We start from the raw sequence: 17,229 nt of genomic DNA, 5'->3' as shown, positions 1-17,229 counted from the left end.
CAATTAAATTTAGTAAATTATTTACTAAAATAGTAACAACGTCAGGTCGGAATGTAGAAAATTACCAATTTCTCATCTGTGATTCATTTTACTAGGAAAAAATCTACAAGTCTGAATCACAAAGCATACAAAATATTAGTCAGAAAAAAGAATATTGGGGATCTGCATATTCAACAAAAATATTATATATACACAAATTTTCATTACACCTTTCCATTTGCTAAATGAAGATCTTTTTAACCACTGTCTTATCATAGAAATAAAGTCTGTATCAGCTTAAAAATCCATTCCTCAACATCAGAGTTTTACTCCTGGGCAAGCCATCCAATAAAGATTTAAGACTAAGATAAAGCTCCCAAGGTATACACTCACCTGGTGTCCAACAACAGCTTTAGCAGTTTCAGCCATTTTTGCTAAATTTTTAGCACACTCCACCTCTGTTAAAAAAATGTCACAGTTACTGTTTACATTATAACACAACAACAGTTATAACACATGCTAAATGCTTTTTACAGTCTTCCTTTAACAAACAGACTACAGAGGGGTCCACCTTCACTTTGTTACAGGCCTTTAATTGTAGGAAATGCATGATAGCTCTTTCCACTTCAGCAGAACAGCTACTAATTTAGAAATTACATTATTGACAGTCTGCAGCACAGAGGCCTGACAACAGATTTAATTTCATCATGATAAAGCTGATTAAATGCCAGAAAGAGCCACTCACCCAAGCTAAGCTTTTTTTCTACCCATGCGACTACATCCTTGGTATATTTGGACCATGCTTTAGCATAGGACAGAGCCGACTCAATTCCACTGTCATTTCTTAGGAGCATGCTATCAACCTCCTCTGCTCGAAGATGTCCTTCAAATAAAGCATCCAACACAAAGAAGTGATTTTTAGACATGACCACACACTGAGAGCAAAGCCAGTATTAGCCAACTGTGAATGCTTAAGCAGCTCTGATCTAGAGTTGGTCTTTAATGCTAGTTGACTCTAAACAGGACTGACAGAGGTTTTAGAACAAATTAAAGGGTCATAGTATTTTATCTGGAGTAGTCATATGGTCAGCACAACTTTCTTCAAAAAGTGACCCAACAAACACCCATCGTATGACAACACACAGAAGGTGCTTCAGGCCTTAGTTCTCCCACCACCAAAGAAACCAAAACCAGCCTAGCTGATTATTTACAAAAGAATGAAACCTTGGCAATAACTTTTTTTTTTCCCCTGTGAAGTTGTAAAGGCAGCATAGGTGTAAAATAGTGACCAAGCAACTTAGAACATTTTTTAGAAGAAAAAAACCCCACAGATTACAAAAGAGTGTTTACAATGTTAAATGAATTACCTACCTTGAATATCATCCCTTTCATGCAGTGAACCCCCAGACTCCACAGAAAGATTCTCAAAAGACTGGTGTGCAAGAAATAAAACATCAAGTTAGCAAAGCAAATCTCTCACTGGAACTGAAAGCTAACAATATAAATGGCATTAGCTGCCTCTTTATTTTTTCACAGATAGAGCAGGTAAAGCAAACTGCACCATCACTCTCATCTAAGGCACAACATTTTTTAAACCCCCATTGCTGGCAAATGAAAAAGATTAAATAGCAAGGAATCATTATATAACTTTACATGAACAATCTTGAAAGTCTGTGCTGAAAGAGTTAAATATCAACCAGATTTGTTAAACAATTAAGTGAGATCCAGCTTTTCTTAAATCCCTACCTATCTTTTAAAAACCTTTTCACACAGACTTAATGCCAGATACATTAAACAGACACCATTCTACAAGCCATTATAATCCTGTATTTCTTCCTCAAGGGAATAAAGTTTTTCTGTAAATTACTTGCAGGTGGTGCACTGCAGGCACAACAGCTGACTAGTAACACTTGCTAATGAAACCCTGAGAATCAGTATAACCTGACAGAAAGTAATCCAATAATAAAAGGAATTTAGCACATCACGTCATCCCTACCTTTGTCCTCGTTGCATTTTGCTACCCCTTGAATTGTGCAAGTTGAATTATTTGTAAGACTGTGCTGTAGACCTGACTACTCAACAAATTTAAATAAATAAGAAGTTTACTCTGTAACCACTACCCCCTTAAAAGCCAAACCAAAACAAAGACAGACATCAAACCCTACATAATTTTAAATGGATAAACTACTTTTGAAAACTTTGAAGCACAAAGCAGACAGAAAACAAAGGCTAAGAAATAGCTGCAAAGTGTCCTTAAGCTTTGCAGGAACAGCTTATTTCCATTTAGAATTCGGCATTTGACATTCACTAAATGAAGCACAGTTATCAATGAGAAAAGTAGTTTCGGTTTGTTGGTCTTTTTTAATGTAAATGAAAATTGATCATAAATCACACAAAAACCTCTCAAGAATCATTGTTTACTTCACAGCAGAAGCAGCTTTTCCAAAGACCAAAACATGCAAGGTATTAATCATCAATGACATCAAACAGAATCAAATTACAGCGTAAAGACCCCCTTTGTTGCTATTACAGTGGCTGTCTAATACAAGAGAGTTTCAACAAAATTGAAGGGTTTTTCCAGAAAAGGTGGGAAATCTATCCAAAGGTGTCCCCAGCTAAATTAGTAAAAAAACCCTAAAATCTGAATTTAGCAATGGATCAATATTTGGTTGCAGAGAAAGCTTGAACATTCCTAGATTTAGTTCAGATTTTCTATAAAGCATTACTGTCTTCAAGATTATTTAAAAGTTGTTAGGCGAGTAAAAACAATTAGAAAAGCTCCACACTTTATATTAACTTGATGCACTTGTAAGTTCTGGTTCTAAAATTTTTTTCCCATTTCTATAAGACCCAAATCATTGCAGTCCTGAAAACTGTTCACTCCTCTCCAGTAAATCAGCACACTGGTTAATGCAGCTAATCAAAGGTCACTCATTCTTTCACATTCACCCACTGCAAATATGTAATACCACATTTTAGAAGCAAGCATGAACAAATGCTTTTATCTATGTCAAATCTTTTATCTACAACTTATCAGAACATGATCCATGCAGCTTGTCCCCCACAAGCAACCCAATCCCAGCAGTCCTAGCAAAATGAAAACCCTGACTTTCATTTCCAACTTCAACCTGTCTCTTCTGCCTCTTTTCCCCCTCATTACCTGACTCTCCCCCTAACACAGGCAAATCTCTTCACACACTTTGAAAATTTTATCCTTCTTTATTATGCTCTCAGATCTGCACAGCATCAAATAGCATTCAAATAGCTTGTTGAGTAATGAAAGGTCAGACATGTCTGTCTGGTCTCTTCCAGTATATTTTAAAATGCTTTTGTTTTTAATTAAAAAATCTTTGCTTCCACCTTGTACATCTGGTTGAACTACAAGAGCTAAAATGAGAGCAATTACATTTGCTAAGAGGGGGTATACATATCATTAAACTTAAGCTTCCAAGTGGAATGCCTAAAGTAAAGAATGTAGACTCCCCTGCAGTCAAGAGAAGCAAGATCAGCTCTGCCCACCCCCCTCCTTGGAGCCATCCTCATCAGCTTAATTAGGGAGGTCCCTAACTAAAGAGGCAATTAAAATATTTCTCCTTAATCAACCCTCAGAGTATTTACATGTTAAATTCTACCAAAATGTTATGTTCTGTTTAAAATACAGCTAGCTGCTGTGATCACTGAACACACACAACTACAGAAAAAGTTGAACAGCTTTAAATATTTTGCATTTAACTCCTGTTAACACTCAACTCCTAGCTGGCCTCCAAATTCCTCTCTGAATTGTAAATCAAAGTGAAATGATTCACCTGTTAAATGTGTATTTATTTGCTTAAATGAAAATGCATTTCAGACAGATTTCTAAGAAACTGAAGTATGTCACCCTACCTGCTCCAAAATTTATAATTGCTCACCTTCACATTAGGAAAAGCATGAAATGCTACAAAAGCAAAGTTTTAAACATAAGCTGATTTCTGAAACATCTAGAATGGAATTCCTTCTTCATTTCACTATATTCAAATTTCCCCTTGGCCTTCCCCTCACCCCCATGTTCAGAAGAGCAATCTTTTGGATAATCAATCATTCACTTCACAATACAATATATAAGACCATCTCTTCCCACAAGCACATATTTTTGCAATACAAAACCATTTCAAGATTAAGATGTTGAAATATTCAGCAATTTCCTTCTGCTGGTCAACCAATTAGATAAACCAGTACTTCTTCAAATAATCTCATTTAATTTACATGCGATGCTGGGTTCTATGCTATTTTATTTCATATTTTTTATCAGTGACCTAAATTGAAGTTTGCTGGAACCAGTTTTCTGAGTAGCCTCCATATTGTTTATGAAGATAAGTTTTGTAGCAGCTACAGAAGTAGAATTTGTGTGATAACACATGAGAGAAAGATGGATTATCAAACATAGTGAAAGTCTGAAAAGACTGTACAGCTGTAGCTTCATGGCTTGCTGCACACAAGCCTGTGTGAAGAAATGCTAAGTCTTAAGTATGTTTCAACAAAGCCTTTAAAAAAACTCATAATCTAAGATTTTTGACCTTACTGCAACTTAGCTTGTAATACACACTAATTATCAATTGTATTTTCCTTGCATGCAACTCTTAAATTTATTTCATTTCCCTGAAAGTCTGCTTCTCAATACACAAAATTTCAAAACAGAATTTGGTACTGAGCATTTTTCAATCATACCGTCAGAGTGTTTAAAGGAAAGTTTAAAATGTTGGTGTTTTTCTTTGACTACCTATAAGCTGACAGTTCTTTTAGTGAATTGTTGCTGAAACAAAGCACAAAGTGGGCTCCAAAAGAAGAAAAGGTAATTTTGTCATAAGAGTCTTTAAAAGCAACAACCTTAAGTTGTTAACCCTTTGGTTTCCAGGTTCAACAGGTAATTGTCTAACTACTTCAGCGAGCAATCATTCAAGTATCTTACTTTTCCCCATTTATTTTCACTTAACCAATTTAAAAATCTCAAAAACAATGACAGCAGGTAGACCTGTCAAGTCATCACTATCATTTAGAATTGAGAACACATTCAAGCATTTGAAACATTGAATACACATTTTTCCTGGGTTGAAATCTTGTTTTAAACCACAGATGACTCCCAGTGTCCCAGCCCAATGATGCAGAGAATTTCAGTGGAACTGAAGTCTCCTTTAACAGATATCAATTTACACTCCGAGAACGTGTTTAGCCTACCCGACTCCTCCGAGATACAGGAAGCCCCAATGACGAGCCATTGTCTACATCTCCCATAAGGAAGTCTGAAACACTGCCAGAAAAACAAAGAATTGTGTTACTTCATTACTTTACCTCACCAAGCAATTCTGTATCACTGAATTCGGAAATTCAGTCCTTGAAAAGCTCTGCAAACCACTTTTAGTAGACATCTTATATTCTCTGCAATTTCTATACCATCCTAGATTTCCTTATTAAGGAAAAACCAAACTGACAAAAGCCCAAAACAGTAAAATTGTTCTAGATGGACCTAATTAAAGTTACTTTATCAGAAAAGAGTTGTTAAAAAAAAAACCTAAAGATTTTGTTATTGTTGTGTCTTTATTTGATTCGGCTCCATTGAGCTCTTTAAAAACTCTTTCTGGATTCCAACTTACATGTTTCCAAAGGTGAATGCCAATGTTTCAATGGAAGAAAATATTTCACTGAAGAGTTCTCTCTTATTTTCTTCATTAACTTCTTTGAAGTTCACCGCTAACAAAAGAAAAAAGAAAAAAAAAAAGAAAAGAAAACCAAAGAGTGAGAGGTGGGGTCAATTAAGCAAGTTTACCAGGCCTAGAGACAAATTTTATACACAAAGTCTCCTACAGAACATGCAACATTATGCTTTTCTGAATAATTAAAAAAACATGGTTTTAAAGAAGATTAGTAAGAAAGTAAACACTAAAGGAAAAAAATTAACACAATCCAGATGCTTCCCTCAATGAAATCAGATTACTTTTGCACTTCCTGTATCTTCCCACTTAAGGAGCAGCTTTGTGTGGAAATGTTGGTAATGCATGAACAAAAACAGTCATTGACCAACCAGAGTCAAATCACACAGCAGCAGCACCACCACAAAGCAGCTCACAAATGCAGTCAGATATTGGAACAGCTGTTTCTCTTCTGAGTAGAAATTTCAGAATTCCAAACAGGAGCAGTAGTTTGTGGGGGTGCCCCCTCAACTGAATGCAATCCAGAATACAGCATTTCTGGCTTGAGTACAGGCAAGCAGAAAGCTATCAAAAGTGTGTCCACTGCAAAACCCTTCAATTATTAGCTCCACAGTCTGGCAAAAGCCCCTCAGATTTTCCTGTTAAAAGTGGGGAGGAAACTCAGCATAACTATTGGTGGTCCCAAATAGGAAGAAGAGTGTTGCTGGACAAATTAGATAGTTTAAAGTGGTGATCAAGTACTTAACTACTCAACACAGCATTTAGCACACTTCTATAACAAGCTGGAATAATGAGACAAGAATGATTCATCCAGAGTTTCTATTAACAACTACTAAACAAGAAGAGGGAGGGAGAAAGGACAAGACAAAAAGCACGACCATTTTTGTCTGGTTTCAACTTAACTCCTTAATCAATGGTGACTGGGAGATTTTTTGTAGAAAAGCTGCATACATTGCTTTGAGCTGAAGCTGTATCCTCTGGAGGGAAGTTTTTCCCAGAGTTATATTGTGAGAAATGACAACTTCACATTAGTATTTTTTTTAAGTTTTCCTTTTTTCAGTTTACTGTTTTTTAAGTTTATGTTTTAAGCAATGCAATATTCTTAATTCTCTAGATGTGTAAGTCACACGTGCTCACACCTATTTTAGAGGTACTGCAATGACACACATACAGGTACTCAACCCACATCACTTTTTGCAAAATCTAACAAGGTTAGTTTATCTTCCTTACATTTCAAGTACAAATAGAATACAACTACTTGTAGAAGTAGTAAAAATAAAATAATGTTAAAATGTTGGCCATTCTATACAAATTTTCTCAGCAAATTAACAGGCTTTAATCTTAAAAAGTATTCAAACTTCCTGCCAGGTGCCTAAATACTAATGGGTAACAAACAAAGAAAGTACAGTAATCTGCTCCCCCCCATTAGACTTCCTTTGTGAAAGGAAAAGTTTTTTACCAGTAAAGTAACACAGTTAAATCCATTCCTTTTTACAAAGTACGTCAACAGACTTGATCAACATTTTATGACAGCTATTTCTATACAAAGTCCTTACAGAAAATACACATTTTTCTCATGGGCTATTTTTACAATTACTTGCAAATACAAAATAATGTTGTAATAAGCCTACAGCAAAAAACAATTCTCGCATATTATAACAACATTACCAGTCTCTGTTGACACAGTTCACTACTAAATTACAGCTGCTCCCACCTCTTTGTTTGGCTACACTTTGTAATTACAAAAAAAAAAGCCTCTGGCACCTTTGTTTAAAATGAGATTTGATAAAGCTCCATGGGTTAATTTCTTTTTAAAATAACTTTGTAAATAGCAGTGGATTCCTTTTTTTTTTTTTTTAAATTCAGGTTAGTTGAAAACCTCAGTTTTGCAGAAATAATGTTGTGCGTTAAGTCTAAACTTTGCATTCCAAATCATTAAGCAACAACAGTCACGAAGAGACCTATTGATTACCAGTCCCTAATGACTGGAAAAATCATTTAAGAGCTGGCATAAAATGCAAACTGCTTCAAAATTAGAAGGAATTAGCAAAAATTGTCTATATATTCAAAGCACTTACCATGGAAACACTTGTATATCCATTAGCTGCAGTGTCTTCGGAGAGAGAGCACTTCTTTCACTTAGCTAACAAGACATTAATATAGAGAGCCTTTCCCTAAAGAAAGTCTGTTTCACTCTGCCTTCCTGTTCCAGGAAGAGTTTTGTTAAGCTTTACACTTTATATGCCAGAGAAATCCTTTCTTTTCAGGATCCATCACAAAAGGAATAACAAATCCCAAATTTTTACAGATTTACTTCTTTTCACTTCTCCCAAAACAGGTTAATCTAATCTCTTAGTAATTCAGTAGAACACCACCAGCTTTTTTCTAGCTTACCACCACTGGAATGCTGATGTACTTAACGTCAACTTTAAACCACGCACTCTCTTTCCCCAGGACATCCTGACTGCACACAATAGCTACTGACAACAATGAACTGTAGTAATCTTGCCATGTCTGGAAATGACAGCTATCTATCTATAGTTCTACAGATTTCAAAGCAAGAACACAACTAGACAACTCTTTAAAGCAAGATTTCAGATGACACATAATGAACTTCAAAAAATCGTATGACAGTGGTGCTTTAAAATCCAAATCCAGTACCAGAAATGCAAGCCTAGCTTGCAGTAGATCTCTATTTCTAAAGCTGTCTTCAAACTGAGGTGGGTTTAGCAACCTCATTAAAATGCTGCAGTTTCAGCTCTTGGGTCATGCCATCAAAACTTCTTCGAATCAAGCACAGATCAGGCTAGGGAACCCAAAAGAGCCGTGAAGGTTTTGGAAGCGAGAATGCCAGAAGTTGAAGCATTGCCTGAGGACATTTGAGCAATGCTTCTAAAAACGATGAAGGACAGGTTGCCAGCCATGGAGACCCAAGGGCAAGCAGGGCCTTCAGAAGGTGATGGGTGGCTCCCACTGAACTCACAGCCCATGGCACACAGCCACGCTGGAGGCAGCACAAGTTCACTCGCTGCCCCAAGCCTGCTGCCCACACACCCATGCAGGACTGACAGCAGCAAAGCTGCCTTGCCAGCTGTCTGCAGAGCCTGGACAAGCTCACAGAATTTGCTCTTTGCAGGTCAGTTTTCTCATACATGATGGATATATATGATAGCATCACCATGTATTTTCTTAGACAGGAATACATCCTCAATCCATGCTTTGCTTAGCTGACTTATAAGAAGTAAGCAGCCAGACGACTTCTTAGAACTGAGTACCTTTGCAACCAGTTTTGTCTTTAAACTCTCAACAATGCTTTCAAAAACCTTTCAGAACTATGTCAAAAACAAAACAACCACCCAAGCAAACAAAAAACCCAACAGAGACCAAAAGACCACTCCCTCTCTGAAAACAAAGACTTGTAATACCTCTTGTTATTACATCTCTTCTTCAAAAACATGTAAAATAAATGGGGAGAGGAACATAAGTAAAAAGAGTAATAGTATGGAGATTGGAAATAGGCAGAAGAATATTCTTCTGTTCTAGAGAAGATCAACAGGCTGTCCAAGCCCTAGTGTTCTACTTTTGGTTCTTAGTGCCACATCATTTCACCAGCCTGTACTTACTACCAGGTTTGGCAGCCTCCTCAACTTGAGCTGGATGCCAACAAGACAATTTCAAGGAACTGTGTCCTACTCTTTCCATAACAAATTTTGCTCTGAATGAACATCACAGATACACCAAAAAAACTCAATTAGTTCAGTTCAGTTTTTTATTTCTTGTTTGAGGTATTTCTTTTTGATGCAGAACTACTACAAGAAAGCCTTTGCTTAATAGGAAACTTCTACAAGTATAATTTTCAGCTTTACCAGGAATCAGTATTCATTGTAGTGATTAAGTCAAAGGGTGTAATTAAGAGCAGAAGAAGAGTACAAACTTGAATTCAGCATGGGATCAGGAGAACCATGTACTCTGGGGCCATCAACTATTTAAAGGCACTGAGTGGAAAAATAACTACGAACATGATGCTGTGCCAGAATGAGAAGTGACTTACAGAAATGGAAGCCTAAACAGGTTCCAAGCAAGATAAGTCTCAATTCTTGGTAAGTCTCAATTCTTCTTGGTAAGTGAGGTGCCATTTAAAAGACATTTTTCATTAAGCACTCAAGTAGGCATGTAAAAGTAGTAGAGTCCAAAGAGGCCCAGTGAGGCGTGTCATGTCCAAGATATAACCAGAGAAATCAAATGTGTCACGTCCCACTCTTCTCACTGCCATTTTCCCTCAACCTCAGTCCAAAACAACACAAGTCTGACAAACCTGTACTGCCAAGCATGATTCTCTGTAGCATGATTCAGGTAGCATGATACAGCTAGTTTTTCCTTCAATCTATCTAAAAGAAAAAGCATTGAACATCCAAAGCAGAACAAGGGGCACATTTGTATACCTTCATTTTTTAGGACCTTCATTTCCATTGAAGGTCCTAAAAAATGGCCAAGAAGCTTGAAAGAGGGTCACATGCACTCTAATTTTTGTTAGCCTTTGAAATATTGACACATGCACTAATCTAAAGGGAGGTAGTCCATCTGCACTGGACATTTTGATTAAAGCACAGTGCAACTTGTCATAGTTATGAGAACACTTCACGAGACACTAAGACTTCACAAGTCACTAAAGTTCCAAAGTTATTGTAACTGATTTAATGGAGAGCAAAAGGTATTTGTTTGTTATAATAGCAGTATGTCCCTACATGAAGTTCCAAAGAAAAACTGGATTTGAAACTCTGACATTATGCAAAGACTCAAAAACCAGGAGGTGGAATCATGTGTAAATCTCAGCTTGTTTCTATTCATCCTCTCCTAAATAAACATCGGTCTCCTAAATAAACATCAGAATTTTTCCATGTCAGGTTAATTTTCTTCCTATTCATAAATCCAACTACTGCTTCCATATCTTTTTATAGTTCTGTCCTCCAATGACAAGAAACAGATGAGTCACATGAACTTTTCATAATGTCACATTAACAAAGACAGGGAAGCCAGAGGAAAAAGGATACTGGATATGTTCTACCAGCTCCTCACATTCTTGTAGCTTCCTGTTTATTCAAAAGCTGCATTACCTCTGGTGAAATAACCACAGCTGAAAACATGTGAATGCATGTGTAACATACAGGTCAAAGTAAGCAAATCTGAGGTCTGATATGCTTATAATTACCACAATGTGCTGTATTTTTATTTCCGCTTTCTCAGTACCAGCTGTCCTACACTTCAGTTTGACTATAAACTTGGAGCATTATGATCTTCAGAAAAAGAACAGCTGTAAAAACCAAACAGGTGCTAAAGGCAAACTGCCTTCACATTTACCACTGATTATGCTGGGGGAGGTAGTCTGTTTTCATACAGCAAAGGCTTCGCTGTTCACAGAGAAGCAGGACTGAAGTACCAGTCAGAAAGAGTCCTGAAGTCTTCAATCTCCCCATTTCCATCTCCAGAGGTGTCACAAATACAGTATGTGTGTGAGCAAATACTGACAGGCATTACCAAAATCTTTGTATCAAAGTACTTGTTTGTATCAATGGCTACAAATATTGAGGCAGCACTGTTTGTTTTCAGCTCTTGTAAATGACAGTTCAACCCCTAGTGAAAGAAGATTTTCAGATAGGCTACTAAACTCTATGCAAGCCTTTTTTTTCCCCCCCTTTTCAGTTTTAAGAGCTGGTTTTCTCCTTTTTAGAGGTAGGGGGCTGACTCATTCCTCCAGGAGATTGCAGGAAGCCAGTCACCTGAGTGAACAGCTGGGCTCAGGTGCCCAGAGAAGGCCTCTAAGTGTTGCAGGATCACTGACATCATCCTGCTTTAGACTTCTATGGATTTTGCATTTCATGCTGTTAACCTTGAGAGTGGTTCTAAAACAATATATGATTTACTTGCATACCTTAGGTCACTTTTCCTCAACATTTCTTAAATTAAATAAATTGAACATTGTCATACAACCACTGAAATAAGGGCAGAGCAGAGGACACTGTCATCTTACCACAGCACTTAAGCATGGAAACAGCTTGTTGGAGGTGGAAGAATTATGTTTACTAAACAATTAACATGTTCACTGAACACTGACTACCACTGTATGTGTGTACTTCAACTTTCCCGTGACCAATAAGCAAACAGCCCCACAAGGGATACCCTCTGTGTTTCTGTTGTAATGTGCAAACCTCTAAAGCAAGTTCAGAAGTTATAGTCCTGCCCCATGATCATTTGAAATACAGGTACAGATCTATAGGATGTAACTATGTGTAACACAAAGTAAATGAGAAGTACTCTACTACCTGCCAAGATCAAACAAACTGGCAAAACCATGGATCAATAGGAAGCATCAATAAGAAGCTTGGAAGAATCCAATATATAGGAATCAGAAAGCTAAACACATTATCATTTTAACTGATATTCCCACTTTACTCAATCAACAATACATTTCAGACATACTAAGATAAATACAAAACAAGAGGGAAGGCCGAGACAAAGAAGAAAAACTATATGTGTCTCTGAAGGAAGATATCCTACATGAATTAACACAGGCAAGGGGTAGAGATTAAACCCTCCTCAAAGCTGGTTCCACAGTCATATACCAGACTCCAGAGCAGGAAGAGCTGCTGTCAAAGGTTACACAGAGAAGGAACAGGTTTCTGGGGCTGCAGCAATTGAGTGCTTCATTATTTGCATTTGTCTGGCATGCTGAGAACTGCAGTAACAAAGATCAACAACAGAAAGTATTTACATGTCTGCAACACTTTTGTTGCTATTGACACCTTTATTGACACATGGCTGCAATGCACTTGTGGAATTTATAACTCTTCAACTATGCAGATTTGGATTGCTCAGAGATTTCTTCACTTGATATAAGTACAATACCATCCCTACAGATTCACAAACTTAGGCAAAGATTCTTGGCAAATCTCAAAATAGATACATGCCAGGTTTATTACCCTGGGATATTATTCTGTGATACTCAGGTAAAGAAAGCTGAAAATCAAAGGCTTATGCTTTTAGAATTCAATGTGGGTTTGCACTTAGCTTCCTATAAGCAGAATTTTATCACATCAATGAGACAACAAGCTACTTTAATATTACTCTTCACTTAGGGAAGGCATTTTTTAAAATTATTACAGCATTATGCTTTAAAAACCCCCAGTTTCTTCTGTATATGTGGAATTCTATGTATAATTCTATGCCAATCAAGTCACTAATTACAATTTTCCACGAATATGAAAGACAGTAATTCCTTACCTTTTACTTTTGCAATAACTGTTCCTGCAGCACTAAGAATATCAACTGAATTTAGAGTCTGATGTTTATTTATCACTGCTTTTAATACACGCAGTAACTCCCCCAGGCGTTCATGTACTACTTGATGCAGGCCATCATGATTTTCTGAAAAAAGTAAAGGAAAAACTACATTAAAACAGTGAATTGACACCCAGTCACATTTCAAAACACTTTGAGAGTATTCAGCTGCATAGGATACTAGGCCATATTGAAGCTGAGCCTACTTAAAAGAAAAAAATTGTTAAAACACAGAGTTATAATAGCAGCTACCAATAGTAAACTTGCAATATTGTATATCATTCACACAAACTTATTTCTCACAAAAAGTGAAGCAAGTATACTTTAAAAAAAGGAGGAGGGGGAATTCTATAACAACACCCTAGGGTTTCTAAATTAAACCATCATTTTTTCTCATGTAATTTCATCAACCACCATTTTGATAATTACTTATATGAAAAAAGGTATCAACAAAAGCAGATTCTGATTGTTCATTAAGTAATTCTTCACCTGATACAAATTCAACACCATATAGGTATGTTTGTAAATTAAAATTTCTGGCAAATGTTGGTTAGTTTTTAATTAAAGTATCAGCAAAACCTTAAGCATCTTTAGTATATAAGCCAAGATCTACAAATGTCTGTCTTTAAGCATGTTAGTCCTGATAAGTAAGTTGAACATCTAAATTAGGCCAAATCAGAAAAATTCACAAACACACTCCAAGATGGTGATGCTTTTTATAGCACATGCCTCTTGCTATGTGCTTCTAAATCCCAACCTCATCTAAGTTTTTTACAAAACACTTATTGTTGCATGCACAGCACAGGTTAAACCACAATCTGTTCTGTTACAGTAGAGGTGCTGGTGCATGGAATTAAAGTTCCTCATGTGCCAGAGTGCTGCGTTGCAAGTTGTGGTAAAAAGCTTTCAAATTCAGGAAAGTCTAGCTTATGAAAAAGAAAAAGAGGATCTAATAGAAGCTGACTCACTTCCCCACCGAGCAGGGCAATTCTGTGTCTGTGGCCATGATAACAAACAGGTCAATAGAGACAATCACAGTACAGTGCAAATTGATCCAGTGTTGCTCAGAGAATAGTTTCAACTCAGAGCCATTTTTTCTGGTGACAAGACATTATATTCAGGCTAGAGGCACCTAAATTTTTCTGAGGAATCCACATAGTACAACATGACACATCAGTATAGTGGATCACTGCTGTCAGGTGTGCATGTGCAGAGGCTACACACAAATTTTATGTATTTGTATCAGGTACAACAGCAAATCTCCTAAGGACCACATGCTTCAGGCTTTATTTCCCTACATGCCACATATCAGCAGATTTTTTCAACTCAGACTGGCTTATACATTGTCAAAGGAATAAGCCTTGACTCAGGAAGTACACAAAGGTAAACACTATCTACCATTCACAGGCACTTTTCCTGCTGGAAGGGACAAGCAAGCTCTATCTGTAACAGGACACACAAAAGTTTAGGAAAATCCATCTTAGTCAGCAGAAAATTAGGAAAGTTCTAAGTAACTTGTTAAAAAAAATGACCACCCAGTTGTGGCTTCATCTTCATTTACACCTACGTATAATGATTTTGAACTGACTCAATACTATTAAAATTTGATAACATATCTTGCCAGAACAATAGAGCTGGGTGGGAAAGTCAAAATAAGTGAGAAGGGGAAAAATGAAAGAAAAGTCTTGAAGTGGACACAAGCCCCTTCATGTCTGGAAGAGCCGTAATAAGCTTCAAAGGGAAATGCTAATGGAAAACAACTACTGAGCTGAACTAAATGTTTATCATACCATCCAGAAGAACACTATCACTATAATAGTGCAATCAAGGAGGAGATTACTTATTTGTACTTTCAAAAGCAAAGGCTACACCCAACTGAGATTTCTTTGTATTCCATCACTGTATCATTTGTTTACAAAATATCTGAAACATTGTTTCTGTGCCTCCAGAAGACAAAAGGTCTGTGACAAGTGGTGCTTGGGGAGAGGTGGGGGCAGAAGGCATCAGGAACCACAACTACACTGCATTCACAATAACTGAGACCAAACAGACACTAAACCAGAGATTTCCTGTTCAGGACAGATTTAGAAACCTCAGGCAGCAAAACAGCCTAAATATGCCAGATGAACAGAAAGGGAGTTTTAATGGTAAGAAGTCTGAAAATGGCTGAGATCAAAACAACAGTAGAAAAAATACAGTGAAAAAAATGCACAAGGAAATGTGCCTCCAATGAGTTCCTGCAGCAATTCAATCTAACTGAAGTACTCACAAAAAGTATTTACTTTCAGTTTTTCTACTGTCACTTGTATTGCTGTACACATTCATTGATGCACGTGAAGTCAGCAGGAAATTCTCCACCAATGGATGCCATATGGTTTTAAAACATCTCTCAAGCTTAACAGCATGAAATGCAAAATCCATACAAGTCTAAAGCAGGATGATGTCAGTGATCCTGCAACACTTAGAGGCCTTCTCTGGGCACTTGAGCTCAGCTGTTCACTCAGGTGACTGGTTTCCTGCAATCTCCTGGAGGAATGAGTCAGCCCCCTACCTCTCAAAAGCAGAAAATCAGCTCTTAAAACTGAAAAGGAGAAAAAAAAAAAAAGGCTTGCATAGAGTTTAGTAGCCTATCTGAAAATCTTCTTTCACTAGGGGTTGAGCTGTCATTTACAAGAGCTGAAAACAAACGCTTCCCCAATGAAAGCATACTGTGTAGAAGTGCAGAGAGAAGAACAGGGTGAAAAAGCATGTATTCAAAGCTGACAAGTCTAATATACAAGAATGACAGTACAAAGCAGCTGGAAAGTCTCTTTGCCAAGCCATCACAGTAGCACACTATTGTCACTGGCATCCCAGTCCTCAATGGTTTTGGTCACCACATTTTGTAACTGCTCACACATCTTTAATGTAAAAGTATAATCTACCTATTTTCTAATTTTACATATTTCTCAAAGAGAAGCCTTTGTTTAGGAAGTTACTAAGCAATAATGTCCTTACAGCTATGGATTCTATTCATGCAACACAAAATCAAATTTGCTCATCAAGCTCGTTCAGCACCAGTCACCCTCCCTGCCAAGTCAGGGCTGGTCACAATACACGCAGTCGGGAAAGGCACTGCTGTGTCAGTTGGCTGGCATTCTTTTGTCTGACCTGATTTATTATTGGCCCTAACATTTCTGAAGTTGTTTATGTCAACAAATGTTTGCCAGGATAAGTTTAAGTACAGAGTAACAGTCTTTCCCCCACTACACTGCTCTTCAGACCCATACAGGAGATGTACATGCAATTCTACTTTCTGCTTCTCCTTGTAGAATATTAAGGCCTTTTAACAGCAGCAGTCTTTCTCTCTACTACTCAATTTCCACCAGTCCCCAAAGAAGGGAAACCACTAATACAACTACTGTTTTGCTGTGGCCAAAAGTTTGTTTAGTAAGGAAGTTGGTCTCACTAAAGAAAGACAGGGTAGCAGTCTAGATAAAACAACTGAAAAGTAACACATCTCTGCAAAATTCTTTGAGTCAGAATGCATGGGAGACTGTCAAAGCAGATATTCTAGCTCACAACAAGTAAAAGCCCAGCTTTCCATTAGGAGCCTTTTACAATTAAGAAGATGTGGTTAGTTATGTCATGCATTCAAGTATTTTCAAGAAAATTACATGGTGTGAACAACACGCTGCGCATACCCTCTACAGCCACAAGTTTATATACACAGAGCAGGCTCTTTAGACTCAGGGAAGTCTACAGAAACTCACCTCACTGGTCAAAATCTTACTATAAACAAGGTAATTTGGAGTTTTGCACAAATACCTTCTGCATCTACCTTCATAAACACTCTATGCCTTCACTATCATCAGAATCTACAGAGAACTCACTCTGGACATTTCCAGTAGAATAAATGCAACTGATGAGAGCTCTAAATGCCCACGGTAGCCATCACCCTCACTAGGTCTAGTCCTCATTCTGGGAACTCCCTTTGTAAATCTGTTCTCCTGGGATCAGCTCAAGTGCATGTACTTCACCTCCCCTTCAACTGAAATATAATAATCTGAATTCCAATTTTAAGCACCATTTCACATCTTCTCCATGAATCCTAACCTCTTTCAGGACAAACAGGCCAGCCAAATAATCTTGCAGGATGGTGGTGAGAACAAGCACACAAACTTGGGGAAACAATTTCCCCAATATCTGGATCCAGAACTTCAATAAAAAGTTTCACCTTATAGGATGC

The 17,229-nt window shown here is 37.3% G+C and overlaps 1 protein-coding gene across 11 annotated transcripts in view; it reads right to left on the bottom strand.

The window, feature by feature from the left end:
- ARHGAP29 (Rho GTPase activating protein 29) overlaps positions 1–17,229 on the bottom strand; it is a 47,964-nt gene that overhangs the window by 13,236 nt on the left and 17,499 nt on the right. For 10 of the 11 annotated variants that reach the window (XM_077182223.1, XM_054638595.2, XM_077182230.1 and 7 more), the window contains 6 exons: positions 12,945–13,088; positions 5,610–5,706; positions 5,194–5,266; positions 1,351–1,411; positions 725–862; positions 373–437 (listed from right to left, as the gene is read on the bottom strand). In XM_077182223.1, coding sequence (XP_077038338.1) covers positions 373–437; positions 725–862; positions 1,351–1,411; positions 5,194–5,266; positions 5,610–5,706; positions 12,945–13,088 — 578 coding nt within the window. Of the gene's footprint in view, positions 1–372; positions 438–724; positions 863–1,350; positions 1,412–5,193; positions 5,267–5,609; positions 5,707–7,744; positions 8,068–12,944; positions 13,089–17,229 lie in introns of those variants that run through there. The other variant, XM_077182233.1, reaches the window with a different exon arrangement.

The sequence above is a fragment of the Agelaius phoeniceus genome, chromosome 8 (assembly GCF_051311805.1).
Source record: "Agelaius phoeniceus isolate bAgePho1 chromosome 8, bAgePho1.hap1, whole genome shotgun sequence".
Lineage (NCBI taxonomy): Eukaryota > Metazoa > Chordata > Aves > Passeriformes > Icteridae > Agelaius > Agelaius phoeniceus.
This window is presented reverse-complemented; position numbering and strand designations above follow the sequence as displayed.